This window comes from Mustela lutreola, chromosome 1 (genome assembly GCF_030435805.1).
Source record: "Mustela lutreola isolate mMusLut2 chromosome 1, mMusLut2.pri, whole genome shotgun sequence".
NCBI classification, from domain to species: domain Eukaryota; kingdom Metazoa; phylum Chordata; class Mammalia; order Carnivora; family Mustelidae; genus Mustela; species Mustela lutreola.
Window position 1 is genome coordinate 122,741,969 of NC_081290.1, and position 20,460 is coordinate 122,762,428.

The 20,460-nt window shown below is 44.4% G+C and overlaps 1 protein-coding gene across 5 annotated transcripts in view; it reads left to right on the top strand.

The window, feature by feature from the left end:
• Positions 1-11,674, top strand: part of WDFY3 (WD repeat and FYVE domain containing 3) — a 278,171-nt gene extending 266,497 nt beyond the window's left edge. For all 5 annotated transcript variants that reach the window (XM_059173438.1, XM_059173447.1, XM_059173443.1 and 2 more), the window contains 5 exons: positions 992-1,088; positions 3,442-3,765; positions 4,356-4,467; positions 4,865-5,062; positions 8,274-11,674. In XM_059173438.1, coding sequence (XP_059029421.1) covers positions 992-1,088; positions 3,442-3,765; positions 4,356-4,467; positions 4,865-5,062; positions 8,274-8,397 — 855 coding nt within the window. In that variant the 3' untranslated portion in view covers positions 8,398-11,674. The remainder of the gene's footprint in view (positions 1-991; positions 1,089-3,441; positions 3,766-4,355; positions 4,468-4,864; positions 5,063-8,273) is intronic.
• Positions 11,675-20,460: the final 8,786 nt, after the last annotated feature.

A 20,460-nucleotide genomic window follows, 5' to 3' on the forward strand; every position in this document is an offset into this window, starting at 1 on the left:
GTGAGCAAACTCTTGCTCAGATTCAAATGAGCCACAGGCGCTGGTGTTCTCTGACAAGGGGAACATCGGTGACTCGGCCCCTTTCTTTACTGCTGAGTAAATCTGTTAGTGCCACTCACCACTGGACAGCTTCACCCAAGGTCACTTAAACATGACTTCCATGTCACCATAGATTGCTAAAAATGGAAATTGCAGAAGTATTGGCTTTTCGGCCTCTCAAATGGCTTCTTGGGGAAAACAGGGAGTGTCTCTTGTCTATAGAGAATCACAGCTAGGAAATCCTTTCCAGGGACCACGTTGTCCAGTCCCTGTCCCTGGCTTCACCTGAATCCTAGTTTATCCCCTTCGTAGTTTTCTTTGTGTTGGGCGTCTGCGGGCAATAGAACCCACGGATTATTTACCTTCACAGTCTCTTCAAATACTTGGGTCTCTCAGGAGATTTTCCTTCATGTCTATTTTCTTGAGCTGTGCTCTTTGTAAAAGCAGAGAGCAGCTGATTGGTGCCCTATCGTCACACTGGCTGAGCAAAGATGAGGTTTTCAGCCCCCCCACACACACCCTCCACCTCAGACAATAGGCACACCTTGACGTCTGCTGTCTCCAGAGCCCTGTTTCAGAGAACTCCATTCATGAGGCATTTAGGGGATAGCTCCACACTCAAATGCGTTTGGGGATCCTGCTTACTGTATGCCTTCATTGTGCAAGGCTCTTGGGTTGAACTAAGTGTTCAACCAGTAAGTTGAACCATGTTGTTCCAACTTACTTGACCACAATTTTTTTCCCTCCACCATGAAATACCCATCAACATCTCAAGGAAACCAGTTCGGGAGCATAGTTCTCTCCCAAGTTTTCAAGAGGGAAATTTAATTAGACATAAGACATAGACATAGGAGAACCTGTTTAACCCCAAGAGATCATCTTCATCCAGTCACATGTAAATTGTTTCTTTAAGCTGCTTAATTTTTTTATTTTCATACTTACTTAAATTCAGTTTTGGAGAATGGAATTTTTGCAAGTTCCTGAGACACCAGCTCCTGAACCTGTTGAAGTCCTAGAAATGCAGGAAGACTGTCCAGAAACACAAATAGGTATTGGATACTTTCTAATTATGCTATAGTTTTCATATTTCTTGTTTGTTTGTTTAAAGTCACTGTGGATAAACTCACATCAAATAGCATAAACCGTGACCTAAGGTCAAGTGTGGCTATCAGAGGTACAACTGCCCCCCCAGCACAGGAGGTTGTGGGGTGGGCACCCCACGACTTGGCCAGCTCACCAGGCAGTACGTGGTGTGTTAGTATCGGTGCCTGGCTTCCTCATCCTAGTAGGGCTGATACAGCCGCTGGCTTCCCAGGGTACCAGAAGCTCAGGCTTTCACTTCAGAAAATACAGAGCACACCTGGAGGGCGCAGGGGTGGACAGGTCAGACGGCCCCAGTCCCACATCTGTTGTGCTTGTCACTTCAGGTTCAATCTTTGTGACAGGCTGGCATTATGTTTGTAAGGTATTCACGGAGGCAGATCAGAATCCCCACCCTAGTCCTGCCTTTGAAAAAGGGCTTTTATTCAGGCTGAAGCTTAGTGCTCTGTACTCTTCTTATTACCTGTTTTTTGTGCAACCCTTAAAGATTTTCCAAAGAATACAGAGATGGATGATTGCTATACAGAGTGACTAGAAGCCGTGCCATAAACCCAGGCTGAGATCTGCTCTGGGTTGCTTATCTCCAAAAACGTTACCCCCTTTGATTTAGAACGATTGGTTCTAAACCGAGAGGAACAGGGTTTTAACTTTGACCTTCAGATTGTTTCTGTGTGATTAACTTTTGTACACTGAGAATTCCACTTGAGTTTGATGATATGAGGGAAAAGACTTATTATCAGAAAGGCATAAATTACTTCTCTTTGTAAGCCGAAAATAGTTTCTACTTTAATTGCCAGAAAACAGAAATGATCCAATGGGCAGGGCGTTTTAATGCTTATAGTACCTTAGTGCATGTAAGTTTCTGCATAGTCCATTGCAGCTCCACTAAAAAGGTCATCTGGGTGTTTGGGGACATAAAAATCCAATTCAGTTCCATTAGTATTTGGGGGTTACCTGTTGGGTATCAGACAGTGGATTAAGCAGTCCTAGGAGAAGTCTGCCCTTTCCTTGAACAAAGGTTTAAGTGAGTAACGGCAGATGATGAGATGAATAAGGTAGAGAGGTCACATTTAGGAAGGAGATACTGGTATGTCTTTTTTCTTCTTATACATTCATATCATGGACAGAGTTTGATAGAAGTGGCAGAGGGGAGAGCGGCCCCCGGAGAAGGGTTGGCTTTGGACAGCATGGGACTGGCAGGGCTCGAAGGCAGTTACCTGGGTGAAAAGGAAGGCAAGCCAGTGGTTCAGCGGAAATGAAAGCCATTTCTAAGACTGCTCATCAATGAAGACCTTAAATTTCATGATCATAAGCCACTGAGATGAAAAAAATTAGCTAACTAGACTACGAGTGTTAGTACAAGGAAGGCAAACTAAGTACTTTCTCTTGCTAAAAACATATTTAGAGTGAGCTGGTGCCTGTACACTTGTTCCTACTTTTCTTTTTTTCTGATTCTATATATTTATTTCTTACAACTTTTCTCTCCAGCAGACTCTATTGCAAGAGAGTAGGGAGTTGGGTTGAGGAAATGCATAATAACAATGGGAAGAAGGGGAACCCCACATCAATAGACTAAAGCTTTCATCAATAATTGATTCATCTACATTGTCATTTATACTGACTGCCACATGGAAGGCACTGTACTTGGGGCCCCTTCTCTCAAGCTGACCACTGTCTTGTAGAAAGATTGTCCAAAAGTAATAGTTTGGGTGGGAGAACTCCGACACGAGAGGCGTGCAACTGTTTGAGGAGTCCATAAGAGTGGGAATTTCTTTCAACTGCAGGCACCAGGTAAGATTCTAGAGAAAACAGTGTTGGAGCTGTGCCTTGAGAAACAGGTAACATGGGAACACGAGATTGGTAAGAGGGGTCTAGTAGGGCCAGCCACACGGGCAGCCTTCCCCGTGAGGGGGAGCAGGACTCCGTGGAAAACAAAGTCATCGCCAGCTGGCTGAACTGTGGTAGGGAGCATTGAGAAGTTTGCAAAGGCAGGTTTGGGCCAGATGGTAAAGCAGGAATGTCAACCTAAGAATTTTGGCCAAAGCATTCTTTAAACTCAGAAATTCCTTTGGGGGGGGTGGGGTAGTAGTTTTGTTTTGTTTTTCCTTTTTGCTATATGTAATCTAGCTGAAAATTCTACGAGGCTTTTTTTTTTTTTTTAAATATTGTTCTACTTAGTTTAAAATGCTGTGTGTATTGTGTCTTAACTTATAGAAGAAAAGCAGCAGTAGGACAAAGCTGGGTCTAACCATAATATGTGTGTGTGTGTGTGTTTCCTCTTTCTCCCCGTGCATTACCCAGGGCAGGAAGCCCAGGATGAGGACAGCAGTGATTCGGAAGCAGATGAGCAGAGCACCAGCCAGGACCCCAAGGACGTGCCCAGTCAACCCAGCAGCAGCAGCCACAGGCCCCGGGCAGCTTCCTGCCGAGCAGCGGCCGTCTGGTGCACCGACAGTGGCTCCGATGACTCTAGGCGCTGGTCCGACCAGCTCAGCCTGGATGAGAAGGATGGCTTCATATTTGTGAACTATTCAGAGGGCCAGACCAGAGCCCATCTGCAGGGTCCCCTTAACCACCCTCACTCCAACCCCATGGAAGTGCGGAATTACAGCAGACTGAAGCCGGGTAACTTGAAGTCCAGTCATTTTGTTGCTCCTTGTGGGTGACATGAGGGCTGGTGGAGTGAGGCAGTGGGCTCTCATTCTCCCAGCACCCCATGCCCCCTGCACTCCATCCCTGTGACCTACGTCAGCCACCCACAGAGAAGGCCTCTTCAGTTTCTTACCCCACAGTGGTATCTGCTGTACATTGGGCATTTCTAAAACTCCTCCCACCAAAGACTTCCTTCCTTCACAAACCATGAACCCTTTTGAAAATGGGCAAGTTACTAATTACAGATAAGTAAATAAACTGTCTGAATGGGTAGCGTTGCCTTTTAGAGAGTTAGAGGCATGGTTCTCAGTGGGAGAGATTCTGTCTTCTTGGGTTGGACATTTCTCCAGTCTTTTCGAACGGGGTGTTCTGACCCGGCCCACGACTGATGTTAAGCTGGACTGCTTCACCTGCCATCAAGGCAAGGGCTGCTGGGACAGGGAAAGCTGCTCTAACTGGATGTTGCAACCCCCTAGCTTGCGAGGCCACTGTATGAGGGCACGCCTACCGAATGCTGGCTTCTCCCACTTCAGGGTGTCCTGTCTTGCCCTTTTGCTCTCCAGGGTACCGGTGGGAACGGCAGCTGGTGTTCAGGAGCAAGCTAACTATGCACACAGCCTTTGATCGGAAGGACAATGCTCACCCCGCAGAGATCACAGCCCTGGGCGTCTCCAAGTAAGTGCCTGACCTTGCCCCTGTACCCTTCCCCCTCCCCGCCCCAAGGAGTCACTTGCTTAGCCCCGCTCCACACATCCAAACCCATCTTTGGGGAAACATTTCATTTGCAGTATCAGGCATTGCTTGAACAGGCCAGTCAGCGGAAGAAGGCAGTGCATGGAGTTTAAAATCTCTGTTCTTCAAGGTTACAGCGAGATTTGATCCAGAGAGCTGAGACAGGAGTGTAAATTCGGGCTCCGTTCTATTTTTGTCTCACACACACAGCCCCCCACCCCAGCGCACGCGTCCACGGAAACCTGCAGAATCTCCTGAGTGACGGGGTGCTCTTCAGCTGTGTGGCTTTGTGGCGGCCTTCCCCAAGGTGACTCCATGGGTTGTGTTGTGTCTCCTGCAGGGATCACAGCAGGATCCTCGTTGGTGACAGTCGAGGCCGAGTGTTCAGCTGGTCTGTGAGTGACCAGCCCGGCCGCTCTGCTGCTGACCACTGGGTGAAGGATGAAGGAGGAGACAGCTGTTCCGGCTGCTCCGTGCGGTTTTCTCTGACAGAGAGACGGCACCATTGCAGGAACTGCGGCCAGCTCTTCTGCCAGAAGTAAGATGAGATGCCAGTGTTTTGAATTTCTATGAGCCTGGCCCCTGAGATGTGGATTACACCCCTGCACGGAGCTCCTCCTGTGCTCCGGTGTCCCCAGCACACAGTGCCATGATGCTCTAAACCAGCCTTCACTTTCCCCTTATTCTTTTATCACAACTGTGAACTACTTCTGTCCTATTGAAAAATATGGAAAGAATCAACCCAGACACCTGGTCCTACGTGACTCAGAATGGAGAGGTGCTGCTGTCCCACCATGTTTGCTTATAAAATATTGTGGATGTGTGTCCTCACCCCTCGCCCCTCCCCTCCAAGTCTTCTACTCTGAGTCTGTGTTGTCTCCATAAACAGTACTACAGTATGGTTCTGTGGGGCTTCCGTTTTACACAAATACAGCATGCTGTCTGTACCTCCTGTAACTTCCTTTTTTTAAAAAAAAAAAAAAAAAAAAAACTCAACACTGTTGAGTAAAACTCCGTGTAGCTGTTTTCATCTGTCTTTTGTGTGAATGTGTCAGAATTCATCCACTTCCCTTTTGGTGGACTTCTAGGGGCACATTCCCAGTGTCTGACTGGGGCTATAGGACAAACCCTAACGAATGCCCTCCCGAGACGTGAGCTGGAGAGTCCGAGAGGAGGGAGCTCTGGCTAGAGCTGACAGATCACAAACTGAGCTGCCGTAGATGCTGTCAGATGGGTCTCAGGAACTGGTGCTGCTTGTCACCATCCCGGGCTGGCTGGGCAGGGTCTCCCAGCTCTGCAGCCCGGGGACTGCCATCCGCGCTCACTCAGGCTGGGCCGGGAGCCGCGTCACTTGATGTTGTCACTCGCAGCGCAGCTTATGTAGAACAGCTGAGCATTGGCTTGTTGGCTGTTTTGAGTTTGCTCTTGGGTAACATGGCCTGTTTTCTTTTTAGGTTTGCTGTCTTTTTTTTCCCTTTTGTACTTGAGGAGTTCTTTATTTACTCTGGGTTCTAATTCTTTGTCTTTTCTACAGCTTGCAGATACCTTCTGCTGGTCTGTGGCTTGCATTTTCACTTTATATATGTTTTTTCTGGCACATAGGTCTTTAATTTTGATGTAGTCACATCTCTTACTTCTTGTGATTTTTGCTTTTTTGTGGCTTAAGAAATCGTTCCCTATGACCATAAAGACAGCTTTTGTATATTTTCTTTTATGAGGTTCACGGTTTTGTTTTTCACACTTAGGTCTTTGGGTCCAAATACACTTGGAGTGTATCTGGAGGTATGTTTTGTAGTGAGCATCTGTTTTAATTCTCTTGTGTGGGGAGTCTGTTGTCCCCCACTGTTAATCTGGATGCTGTTTTTCCAAACTGCGGTCCCACAAGTGTGTGTACAGTCCTCTTGTTCTGTGGCAGACCACGGAAAGGACCCCACAGGCAGCACTCTCTAATGCTGACACTGCTTAACTCTAGAAGTACTTTCACAGAATCATGAGCTGTGTGATTGTTTCTGAGCTGGTTACTGAGGTCTCGTGGGCACCAGCATATTGGAAATGGTGTGGGTGTGGACCTTGGTATATACTGACAGATGCTCCCTGGGTTCCTGGCCATTGTGTCATCTCAGGCATGTTACTGACCCTCTCTAGGCCCGTTTTCTTATCCATAAAATGTGCATAATTATACCTCTCTCCTCATAGAGGTGCTGAGAGAACAGTGAAGTCATGTGTATGAATTTTATAAAACACCAAGTGTAAAGTCTGGCAATATAGGTGTTCAGTAAAAGATGTTATTGTAGTATGTTTTTGTTACCCTCCAGATTAATGTCTTAAACCTTTTTCCTGAGAAGTCCGATTCAAGATGAGGTAGACAGAATGTTGGTGTCAACCTTTCCTTACGGGACTGTCTGTGAGGTTGGCAGAGGATTCTGTCTCAGAGTTCTGTGCTTTGAGAGGCCCATTCTACAAAACCTAATAATCTAGTAATTTTTGATAGTAACACCCCCGTATGTACACTGGCACACATTATTCCTTGTCATGTTTTAACTTTCCAAATACTACTTAAGGGTAGATAATTCTTTAAATTATGCATTGCTATCAGATGTCCGGTGGAGGCTGTATTTGAAAAATGAACCCCAGTGATTGATTTTGACAGAGCAGACACAGAAGGCAGAGCAGAGCCCTGCCCACATTCTTTGTGTCTCTCAGTTGTTGGGCGAGTTTGTCAGCACTTCTTCTTTTTTTTTGAGAGAGAGAGAAAGAGTGTGAGCAGTGGGGAGGGAGAAGGGGAGAGAGAGAATCTTAAGCTGGCTCCACGCCCAGCGCAGAGCCCAGTGTGGGGCTTGGTCTTGTGACCTGAGCCGAAATCAGGAGTTGGACATTTAACCAACTGAGCCACCTAGGTTTCCCGACAGTTTGTCAGAACTTCTGGGGCTGTCATCAAAGTCCCAGGTCCAAGAACAGTCCTTTAAACCCCTTAACTGGTGACACTTTGTTTTTCCTCTAGACATCTTTACTGGTAGATCACTGGAGGAAAGTAATTTTCTATTTCAGTCTCACGAAAAGGCAAGCTTAGAGTGGTTAAATGCCACATCCAAGGTCACACCCTGCTTTATTCCAGGAAGAGGAATATTTTTTAAAGAATTTGAACACCTCTTAAGTAGGGTCTACTTCAAGGAATTCTGTCAAGATAAACAGAAAATAAGAACATTTGGACCAGACAGAAAACCAAACTACTGTTCAAGAAATCACCAAAGGGTAGATCAAACAGTGTTTAAAAGCCCAGAGGAACTTGATAGTGACCAAAGAGTCTTTCAAAACAAGTAGTAAATCTTCTGCCAAGAGAAAAAAGTTAAGCTCTGAGTAAAGACATTGACATTTCTCCCATGTTTACAGGGCCTGAGAGCCTGTCTCGCACGGGAAGAATGGGCTCACAGCTGTTCAGATCTTTTGGCTTCATCCTGTAGGGAAATCTTGCCTTAAAAAAAAAAAAAAATTTACTTCAGTCACATAGAGAGCTTGCCTTTGTTTAATACTACTTTTCCTCATACAAATAATATGGTGTTTTTTCTGGTCCCAGGTGAGCCACACACCACAAACCTGTATGTCCTCGGCATTCTTCTGGCATTGTACTTCTGTGTCTTGGGCATTACGGTGCCAGCTTTCTGTTCAACTTCTACGTTTGTGTTTCTCGGCCCAGTCACCAAACTTGTGTGACGAGGACCTGTAACTACTTGATTTTGCTTTTCTTTTAGGTGCAGTCGGTTTCAGTCGGAGATCAAACGCTTGAAAATCTCATCGCCAGTGCGCGTGTGTCAGAACTGTTACTATAACCTACAGCATGAGAGGGGTTCGGAGGACGGGCCTCGGAATTGTTGAAGATTCCACAAGCTGGTTGCTGATCACGGTCTGTAGACCCCCTTCCTGATTCCCCGGTCACGGCTCACAGCTCGGAGCGCATCGAAGCAGTCTCCGTTTACGCCTCTCTTCATACCATGTGTTTGAAGTGTCGAATTCAAAGGAATCAGTGAATAAACGGGTGTAGAGTGCAGCAGCAGGGCGGACACTGTTCGGGGGAACAGCACAAGAACGACAGGAGGTGGTTCCTAGGAGCGACTTTCCCAGTGTCCGATTCTCCCTGTTACCAGTAGCTGTCTCCAAGAGAAAATCCTCACTTACTAACTGTCTTTTCTTGCGTCTCATTTTTATAGATCTACTCATCCTTATTTGGAAAAACCACCAACAACAAAAAAAGGCTTTTAGAAAATGGTTGTAAATCTGACTTCTTTGCAAGTAACTGTGTATATTGTAAATAGGTATAAAGGCCTTTTTTTTTTTTTTTCTAAATAAGGACTTAACTGTCTGTAACATGAGACTTCAAACTAAACCACTAACTCAGTGAGCTACTTATGGTTTGTCTGACATCTCTCACAAATTAATTATAAATATGTTTTTTAAATCCTCAAAGACATTATCTGTGGTCTTTTCTCCCCCCTTTCCAGCCCAGCCTGTGTGCCCGATGTCCTTTCTTTCAAGTTGCCCACAGTATCTCCACTTAAACTAGGCTAGTAACCAAAACGATGCGGACCTTCTTTAGGAAACCGTGTGGGAGACTAAGAGTCCTGCCGTAAGATACCCTTGAAATGTCTGGGCATCTTGCTCCTGGCTTCTCACCACCTCAGTGTTGTTCCAGTGTCCTAAGGCCCCCCTTAAACTCCTCTGTGGACTGCCACGTGGCCATAGCGTCCCCTTCTGAGCGTTGCACGGTGGCGGTCAGGTGATCGGTGATGCAGGAGACCGCCCTGCCTCAACTAATGGAGATAGATTTGCATGTAACCCACATTAGCTTCTCTTGCATAGAACATAATAAGGATGTGTCTTCGGTGACACTAATGTTCTACTATAGCTTATTTTCAAAAAAAGGGTAAAAAATGAAAAAAGTGTACAGAATTAACATATAAACCTTGTTGTAAAACTGGATCATGTCAGAACTGCTTATAATTAATCTTTACCATTTAATACCATCTACCTGAAAACAGTGAGATTTATACTGTATCAATGTCTATTTTTTTGTTTTTGCTATGAATATAATTACAGTATTTTAATATTTAGTTATTTAATTTGTTCTACTAGTTGGATACAGAACACACAAATCCAGGGAGACTAAAGCTGGTTGGGGCTTAAGAGAGAAGTTTAGTTTACAAAAAAAAAGGCTTTGGTGGTGGGATTTTTTTAAATGTGTGTTATGTACATATATATAAATATATATATATATACACATATATATAAAAAACAAATGAAACAGTTAATCTAGATTTTAACATTTTCAGATATTTAGTGATATTATGAACAATTCTAAAAGCCCTGTGATTTGAAAAAATGTAGACTTATTTATGGCCCAAGCAAGGAAGGACAGGCCTTCACACCCTCCTGGAGGTGTCATACAAGGGACAGTGGCTTCGGCTTTCCCAAATTTCCATCTTTAGGCCCTGGTGACAGGCACACTTATGCACTAAAATGCACATATATGCACATGCATTCAAAAATAGGCATTGGTACAATAGTAATCTTGTACCTAATGGGCTGAAACCAGCTTAAGAACAAATTTGTTCTTCCTGATAACTAGGTCTCCAAGAGAAAATATAAAGGCTGCTTTAGTGCCTTATGCTTACTAAATTTAACCCTTTATTTACCTAGGTTTGAGCCTACCGTCTATTTATGATTACATATCAAAATTGATTAATACATTTCCATTTCTAAAACTTCAAATACACTTGTTAATAAAAGGATTATTGGCATTAATACTTTAACTTGAAGAAAAGTTGTGTTCTGTTTTCCTTCCTGTGTCTTAACTCTTCCCCGTGATCCTCCCCCACCCCGGACCCACCATCTTCAAATTCTAATAAATAATGCTGGATGTTCAACAGTGGCAGGAATTGTGCTATCACATAGTCGTGGGCTTTGCCCCTGTCCGGCCCTATAGATGAGTTGTAGCAGTGTTATTCTACACTTTTTAAAAGAAGCGTCCTCCTTGTGTCTATGAACCATGTTTACCCAAAACCCAATGGCAGAGGTGTTCTTTAAAGACTTGAATATATGAATGTGTGTAATGTAGTTACTTAAAGGTTATTCCTCTATGTAATATGAAGTTCTATGGGATGAACACTTTTAAACTTTCCGACACAACTTCCATATCTAGAAGGTGGAAACCAAAACCCTCATGATAGTATTTCCTCTGGCAGCTGGTGCTGTGGGCAACTGTTCCATTCAGTGGGGTTTCTTTTCTTTTTGCTTTCTGATGCAGAAATCACAAATCACTCACACATGCAAGTACACTCACGTACATAACTAATCGTTTCTCCTGCTGTCTTTCTGTGTTTCGTGTACATTGGTTTACCAACACCTGTTCTGAGCATGTACACCCACCTTCTCGTGGTCTGTGTCCCTTTTCGGAGAGTACCTCACAAGGCTCCTGCCTGATCTGTGTAGTTCATTTGTCTGCCCCCACCCCCTCCATTCTAACGTATGCGTGTAGCGTGCAACCGTAACGTCCTGCTTCGGAAGAGGAAAATAGCTGCCCATAGCAGCCATCCGTCTGGATAATAGCAAAACACTCTAGATAAGTTATTTTGCACTTTCTTATGTATAAAGTTGGTAGAAACTTATTTTTTGCTTTGTATCATTTAAATACATTTTGTTTTGGTAAATGAACTGTGTACAAAATATTTATGCCGTTAAAACTGTTTTTAGAAAGTATTTTTAATTTCAGCAAGTTTGGTTACTTGTTGCATGACTATTAACACAGCTGACTTTTTGTGTCAGTGCAATGTATATTTTTTTGTCCTGTTATTAACTTGTAAGCCCTAGTAACGGCCGATTATTTGTACAGCAACAGAAGTAAATTTGAAGATAACTGGCTAAGACTGGATTGATTGTGGACGTTTGTACTATACTGAGGAATCCAATATCTGTTCTTTGGTGGTTTGTAAAAGGCCTGAAGAATTACTATCTAGTGTGCAATTTGTGATAACTGAATGTTCATTGTATATCTGTCTCTGATGCAAAAAGGTAGAGTAACACAATTACAATACATGATTAAATGCAATAGTCCAGGTACTTTTTTTTTCCATTTCCAATAAATACCTACTATTTACCACCCAAAGAAAAAAAGTTGTTTTTAAGCTAGTTTATTCAGGGAAGGAGAAAAAACAAAACAGAAGGCAACTATTTCCCTAACCTTTGTGTAGTCCTTTCCGAGTTGTGAATATCTCTTTCAGAAGCTCCTGCTCACAGAAATGGTGGCTTGTAGGGTCTGGTGCAAGCCCTAGTTTGGTCCACCTGTACATGCTTCCTGCATTGAGATTCCCAGTTGTGCAGGCTTCCTGGGGCTGAGGAGTGTGTGTGTAGACGGCTGCAGGGAGAGACAGCTGACTTCAGGAGACACGCTTGCAGATGCAAAGGACCCACGGACAAAGCCTGCTTCACGTGGTTTGGCTCTTTCTCGCTGAGCCTCATTCTCTATCCATCACCTGGTAAAAAGTAAGCAACAGTAAACCATCTATCCCCTACCCCTGCCAGAGTCACATCGGGAATATTTTGGTATCCTGCCCTTTTTCTGGATGCACCACACCTACTGTCATAAGCTAGTCTTTCCATTTCGGTCTTCAGGCTGAGAGTTAAGAACTCACAAGTCCATTCTTACTGTGACTAGCGCTTACCTTGTCTTAAAACAGCCTTCTGAGTATAGAAGACACTTTTTAAATTACTTAAGCTGCTTTAGCAACTCTAATTTTCCTCTTTCTAAAGATACTAATAAATTCGCTGTTCCATTTAAGCTTGAACGGCAGAACGCCAGATTAGAGGTGGTTGTGCTTATTACAAATCCCACCTCAGTGCAACCCTTTAGAGGCCAAGACAGAGGAATGCCAAGAACTTCCAAGAAGAAGCAGCCATGTCTTCAACAATGAAGTTGATAGTAAGAAAACAGGACTGTTCATTTCTTTGGTGCAGTACTAGCGGTGGTTCTAGTGACCTCAAGAAGCGTTGTAGTCGAGGGTGGACATTGCTGAAATTCTTCCAGAATTTAAAGGACAAACATGCAAATGAAAAGTCCCTTTTCTGCCATTTGCTTCTCCTCTCTGATAAAATGACACATGCACCCGTCTTAGCCCCTTTGGAGCACGAGAGAAGAGACAGGCCACAGGCCGGCGGAACTGGTCTCGCTTTGGCTTTGTCTCCTTACCACTATTCTCGTTTTCCCCACACGTTGCAAAACTTTTGTATTTACTGTTCCTTTTGACTTTTGCTGGAATGGCAACAAGCCGAGCTCCCATGCTGAGAGCCAGCGTGGTGTTTTGGAGAGCCCTGAAATAGGAGTTGAGAGCCCAAGGCTACAGCTGCTCCCTGCTTGTGAACTTGAGAAGCCGCTGTTGCAGCAGCTCAGCCCATCAGGTTTTCCTGTGTCTTAGGCTGCCTGGGAGCAGGGAGGGGTTGAGATAGCACTTTCTTGACTTCTTGGTTTTAGGACCTTTTGGTCTTTAAAAACTGTCACGGACCCCTACACTTCTGTTTCTGTGGTTTGCATCTATTGATAGTCATTGTATTAGAAATCAAAACAGATTTTAGAAACATGTTAATTCATTTAAAAATAACAATGATAAAACCATTATATATTAACACCAATTATAAATTTCTAAGGGGGAAAATCTTGCAAGCCAAAAAAAACCAAAAAATTAGTGAAGAGTGGAATTGTTTTACAATTTTGCAAAACTCTTTAATGTCTGGCTTAATTGAACACAGGTGGATTCTGCTACCTGCTTCTACATTCCATCTGGGGATACTTCACTTTGGTCAAAGCATACGAGGAAAATCCAGCCTCACACAGGTATGTGGTTGGAAAAGGCGGGGGGGAATATAGTAATAGCCTGTCCAGATTATTGTTTTTTTTTAAAGATAATAGTTTGTTTCTTAAAGTTTGATTACTGTATGGTGTCTGGAACTGCATCAGTGAGCTTTTGGTCTGTCTTGCACGGTGAATCCATCACTAACCTGTGCATAATTTATAGCACACACTGGTCATTTAAACAATATCGGGTCACCAATGTAGTGAACAACATCACTGCTCCAACTAATGTATGTAGAGATTGTCCACATGTTGACAATACTTTACTACAAAATAGGTATTTTAATAATTAGATATAACATCGAAGTACTACCAGCAGCCTCAAGAAGGTCTAAGCCAAACAGTGATGGATACACATTTTCTAGAATTGTTGCTTAAAACCGGAAATTTTATCATTGGCAATAAATAGTTTGCTGTTTCCTTTGAAGCAATAGGCTCACTTTGTTGATTTTAAGGACCTCTCTGCCTAAGAACCACAATTTGTCAGTTCTTTTAAGTAAACGTGGTGTACGGTGAGGAAAAACAGTTTAGCTCACAACCCAATGACCACAGTGCTCTTCTTCAAGACCAACATCGTACTCCAGGATGGGGCTGCCTTATGGGTACTTCTCAGATGTGACACACAGCTTAAATTTTAAGATTTAATAAAAGCAGCAATTTTTACTGCTTCTCTAAAGACATTCTTAAGTGAAATGGCACTTTTCTTTTTTTAATAGCAAGTGCTTGAGATAAAAAATACCGTGATCCTAACCAGCAGTTTGGTGCTCCTGGCTTGATTTGTGTGTAGATTCCAGCAGTTTTACCCACCATTGCTTCTGGACCTCTGTTCAGTACAAATATCAGTGCAAATAATGTTTTTAGTATTACTATGAAAACAGTCTTATCTTGCAGACCACACAAGACGTACTCAGAACTCCCAGGGCTCTGTGAACCAGACTTTGAGAAGCTTTGGTTCAAGGAACCCAAATTGTCCAGAAGCATGTTGTGTGCAATTTCATTCAACAGTGCTCCTCATCATAGGCCTGGGCCTTCCAGATGGGTTCCCACTGAAACCTGCCAAGTGCAAGGCCAGGTCCTGCCACATAGGGCCCGCTGTTGCCAGCCACGCCAGCCACTGGAATACCACCAGCCGCTGGAATACATTCACCAAAGCAATACAAAGACTGAGCATGCATCGCTGAAGCATTAAGAGTTTCTAATGTCTTTTTTTTTTTTTTTTTAAGATTTTTTTGAAGATTGATTTATTTGACAGACATAGTGAAAGGGAACACATGCAGGGGGAGTGGGAGGGGGGACAAGTAGGCTTCCCGCTGAGCAGGGAGCCTGACACAGGGCTCAGTCCCAGGACCCTGGGATCATGACCTGAGCTGAAGGCAAACACTTAACAACTGAGCCACCCATGCGCCCCTCTAATGTCCTTTTTTTGGGGGGTCAGTTTTTTTAGTCAGGACTTTCAAATTTTGATCAAGTAAAACAACTTAATAAGTATTGTTTTTCAGGGACGCCTGGGTGGCTGAGTCAATTAAGCATCTGCCTTCAGCTCAGGTCATGATCCCAGGGTCCTGGGATTGAGTCCGAAGTCAGGCTCCCTGCTGAGAGAGGAGTCTGCTTCTCCCCCGCCCTCTGCTGCCCCCCTGCTTGTGCACCCGTGCGCTCGATCGCTCTCTCCCCGTCAAAAAAAAAAAAAAAAAAAAGGTAATATTTTCATGCTAGGGGTAGATCCACCATGTGTTATACACTGGTGAGGAGCATGGTGGCAGAGAGTCAGGCTAGGAGTTCAGTTCCCATTCTCCCACTTACTGTGAAATTGGGCTCCTCTGCATTTGAGTTTTCTCACATGTAAGTTTTATATTATGATTCTACCCCCAGAGAATTGTTACAAATATTAAATCAGATTTAATTACATAGCTATGGGACATGTAGTGCCTGAGACGTGTGTGTTCTCAATTATACGGCTGTGTCAGTGTGGAAATAGGAACAGAAAAGGAATGCGCTCAAACAGTTCTAAAGTAAAGCCACTGACGGGCAGGTTGTTTGATCTTCGGTTAGATGCACAACAGCCAGCATGTTAGGTGTGGGCAGAGGCCTGAGAGATCCCCTGCCCAGACCCTCACTTCATGCAAAAGGAAAGGGATCCAGAGAGGGGTCTGCTGGTCCCAGCGCCATGCTGGTGCTGAGTGTCCTTCCTTCCCACTGCACCCTTCAGCTCTGATTTCCAGGCCCATGTTCCCTACTAATAGTTCCCAGATGCATTTTCCATTTTTGTTTGTTTTTGGTGACCGCAGTGAAAATGTACTTGGGATTTGTTTTCAGTATCATCCATGCATAATCACGCCTTACTTTATTGAGAAAATAAAACACTGGAACTTCAGCCTTGGCCTTCAGCTGTCACACTTCTGCTCTGCTAAGGAAAGGTACGGGCGGCCTTCCAGAGCAGAGGACAGCTGTTTAAAGACAAACAGCTTATTAACTTGCCCTCAAGTACTACTTCAAATTTCAAACAAAAGCTATACCCTACATGTGATTTCTTTTTTTTTTTAAAGATTTTATTTATTTATTAGCACAAGCAGGGAGAAAAGCAGGCAGAGGGAGAGGAAAAAGCAGATATCCTGCTGAGTAGGGAGCCTGATGGGGGATCGATCCCAGGAACCCAGGATCATGACCTGAGCCAAAGGCAGATACCTAACTGACTGAGCCACCCAGGCACCCCTTAAGTGCTATTTCTGTTCTGAAAAGGGAGCCACTCTTTTGCAACCTGATGAGAAACAAAGCCTAGAATGAAGGTTAACCTAAGGAGTTTTTGTAAAGTCAGGCTCTGCAGGCTGATTCTGCCAAAGGAAGAAACGGATCTATCAAAGCACTGTTACCAAGTATGTGCCTGGCTCAAATTTGGGATGCATTTTGCCTTCTTCAAAAATAGAAAGGTAGTTTTTATGTTCCTGCTGGTACCTCTGCCACTGGGCCTTGAGGATGATAGAACAATGACACAACTACTCTCTTCAAGAACTTTCTAGCCATAAACAAAAGGCTTACCTACATATAGGGATGTGTAACTCAGTTTTCACAAGTCTATTCTACTTATCACTGTTTCTAATTCAGTAGAATGAAACTCTCTTCGCATTGTTTTCTTAGCTCTGCGGTCTTCATATCAATCTGTTATTTCATCATCTCATCTTTGATATGAATTGAATTCATGTTCTTCTAAGTTATATATAATACAGAGCCTTTCTAGAACATTCTCTTCTACTGAGACTTTTTTGCCTCCAGACTGGGTTTTGGTCTTTGGCAGGTATTTCTCTGCCCCTTGCCTGCCGGCCTCTCTCCTGCAGAGGCGTTACACCACTGGTTTTCATCCTCCTCCTTTGCAATATGGACACTCCCACCCAGGCTGAAATTCTCTGCGATGCAGGTGCGTGAATTCTCCTTAACACCATTCCCACCGTCGGTTTGAGGATGGCTGCTTCTGCCTTTGCCTGCCTCTGATTCCCAGCCGAAGAGGAGCGGCGGGCCTGCTTGATGCCCCACACATCCTCCCTGCATGCATCCGGGTGGTAACCCACTCACTCGCGGGGCCCAGCCTGCGGGGCCTGGCCCACCCCGGGCAGGGCCTCCGCCCAGATCCCCGCTGCTGCCTGTGAGGACCCTACTCCAGCAGTGCCCCTCTTCCTCCCTCACCTGCTTCAAGTCTTCAAGCATCACCTTCCAAGGGAAGCGTTTTCTGACCAACCTGCACTATCTCTGGTGGCCACCCCCTAACTTTCCCATTCTTGCCCTTCTCTGCTTGCTTCTTTCACGTAGCATCTACCTCCGTCTGACCTACCCGACTCGGTGTGTTCGTGGCATCTCCCTGGGGAAGCATGAGCTACACGGAGGCAGAGATTGACATCCGTTCTGGCCACAGCTGGCGCTGGCAGGGAGAGTGGGTGCTCAGGGAATTTTTTAAGCGAAGGAATTAGAGGCAGCCTACCGCCCTTTACCAATCTTGAATTTTTAGCTTCTGTTATAATTACTGTAGGCAGACTCTTTAAGCTGAGATCTTCCCTCTTGATGGATGTTAATGTGTACAATCCCATCTTGTCAGCCTCAGCTCAGTGGGGCCCCACCCACCCCTGGACCTGCGTAACTGAAGCTTCATGCCTGTTGAACAGCGGCTCTCTGTCCCCCCGCACCACCTCCAGCAAGCACCAGGCTACTGTCCACTTCTGGGCATCTGAATTCTATGGAGACCTCACATAAAGGGGTCTCTGTCTCTGTCCTGCAGCCTTGGCCGTTCTGTGACTGGCTTCCTGCACATAGCATAATGTTGTGGAACTTCAACCCTATTGTAATCTACTTTGGGGGAAGTCTTAAATCCTCTTTCGTGTGTTGAATTTGAGGTTTCATAAACCACGTACCCAAGTACTTCTGTTTCAAACTCTCAGTGGGGCTTGGGTTTGATCTTAAACATTCAAACTTCCTTAGCCCTTTTTTTTTTTTTTTTTTAAGATTTTATTTATTTATTTAGCAGAGAGAGAGATCACAAGTAGGCAGAGTTGCAGGCAGAGAGAATGGGGGAAGCAGGCTCCCCATTGAGCAGAGAGCCTGATGGAGGGCTTGATCCCAGGACCCTGAGATCAGGACCTGAGCCGAAAGCAGAGGCTTAACCCATTGAGCCACCCAGGCACCCCAAACTTCCTTAGCTCTTGAGAGCACCTTTGAGCAAGGCACCCTGTCCCTAGGGGAAGACCCAGCTGCATGCCAGCCCAGGGTAGAAGCCTTAAGGTCTTTACAGCAACATCAGAGAAGAAAGCCGGCATTCCTTCTCCTAATACCTCCTTCCACCTAACTGGGGAGGTTTAAATATTCTAGCACAGCCACCCATCACGCCCCCCACGCCAGTGCTGCCATCAGACAACTCAGTAGGACCCGTCGTAGGGTCCCATTATGGAACCAGCTGGCAGATCCTGCCAAGGCCCAGAATAGCCTCCCCTGAAGATCCCATCATTACAGGTTCTTGAATCAGATGTTTAAACCATTTTATTGAGCTATAATGAACATACTATAAAATTCATCAGTTTACAATGTATGACTCAATGGGTTTTAGTATGTTTACAGAATTGTGCAACTATCACCACAGTGTGATATTAGAGCATATCACCTCAAAAGAAACCGCATACCATGAGCAGTCACTTCCCAGCCTCCCTGTCCCCAACCCCTAGCAACCACAAATGACTTCCTGTCTACAGATTTGCTATTCTGACATTTCATATAGTGGAGGCAATATGTGGTCTTTAGTGACTGTCTGATTTCTCTCAAACAGGTGTTTGAGATTCATCCACATCGTGGCATGGACCAGAACTTCGTTCTTTTTTATTGCTGGGTTTTAGTCCACTGCATGGATATATTACACTTTACTCATTTACCACTTAATGTTGCTTCCACTTGTTCACTATTTGTGAATAACACTGCTGTAGACATTTATGCACAGGTTTTTGTGAGGATGGGCAGTTGACTTCTCTTGGGTGGAATTGCTGGATCGTATGATAACTCTATATTTAACATTTTGATGAACTGCCAGGCTATTTTCCAAAAACCATTGCTCCTTTTTACCTTCTCTCCTGCAGTGTATCCAGTCAGTTTTTACTCTCGGGGTACAGCCCCAACCAACCCGCAATCCCTCAGCTTGTTACATACAGGCCCTCATAAGAATGTCTTTTTCCGAGATGAGCCACTTTCCAACATACCTTCAAGAGGGTCTCTGGTAAGGAATTAGGTGACAGCCTGCACTGGCTGCCTCTGAATGCACCAGAGTCTCTGTTCCTGTCTGGGCTTTTCCTGCCACCTCTCCTCAGCATTCTCTCCCCAGACCCAGCCAGGTGAGGCGCCCTACCTGTAGAGACCACAGTCACAGGACCTTCAACAATGTCTCCCCAAGTAACCTAGAAATTCTTCTGAGGGCAGGAGGATGTTTCTGAAGGCTCTTTGTTTAGAATTTATAAGAAGTTTCTAGGCACTGGGTTTTTTTGTTTTTTGTTTTTTTCATATCAGTATGTACTCTTGATCTCTATTCCTCAGCTGAGGGGCCATATTTGAATCAAGACCTATCTCTTCTCTTCTTGCTTTAAAATAGAATTTCCAGTGTGACGTTTCTAGCTACGGCTGAGGGAGAGATGGGCATAGCCTCTCCCCAGAAAGGATCTATAAAGCTGGACAAAATTGATTATTTCACTGCTCTGGAAATCAAAGAAATATCTATAAGAATATAAGAGGCATTTATGCTTGAACAACTGCTGCACAATGGGAGTCTTTGCAGCTCTTTCCCCAGGCTACTCCCATTCCCTGCCAGCTTAGTTGACATGGACATTTGATCAAAACGCAACAGAACTAGTGCGTTCCAGGAGGACACACTAGATTTGAAATGGTGGATGAAACCTGAACCCAGTAAAGTTGTCAGTGGAAATGGCAATCTCAGAAGAGAGTGAGTGGGGTGAGCTAATGGCTCCATAAGCCTGGAATTGTGTGGTTGAACCAGGCATATTCTTGGATGAGGTTATGTCCATGCACAGTGGAGACCTGGAGAAGGTCTCAGTCATCTACATACTCCTGGCTGACCTTGACACTGCCCACAGTATCCTCAACAGGCAAAAGTGATCAATAGAATAGCTTCAAAATTAAAAGGCACCAAACTTCAAAAGACACCATTAAGAAAAATAAAAATCAGAAAAATCAATGAAACAAGATGGAATTGGGAGGGAGACAAACCATAAGTGACTCTTAATCTCACAAAACAAACTGAGGGTTGCTGGGGGGAGGGAGGTTGGGAGAAGGGGGTGGGATTATGGACATTGGGGAGGGTATGTGCTTTGGTGAGTGCTGTGAAGTGTGTAAACCTGGTGATTCACAGACCTGTACCCCTGGGGATAAAAATATATGTTTATAAAAAATGAAAAATTAAAAATTAAAAAAAAAATCAGGCACAACTGATTACCTATGTGAGGTAAAAACAGGTAGTGCATTCATCTCTTTCTCCTTGAAATTCTATCATAGCTGAAGACTTCAAC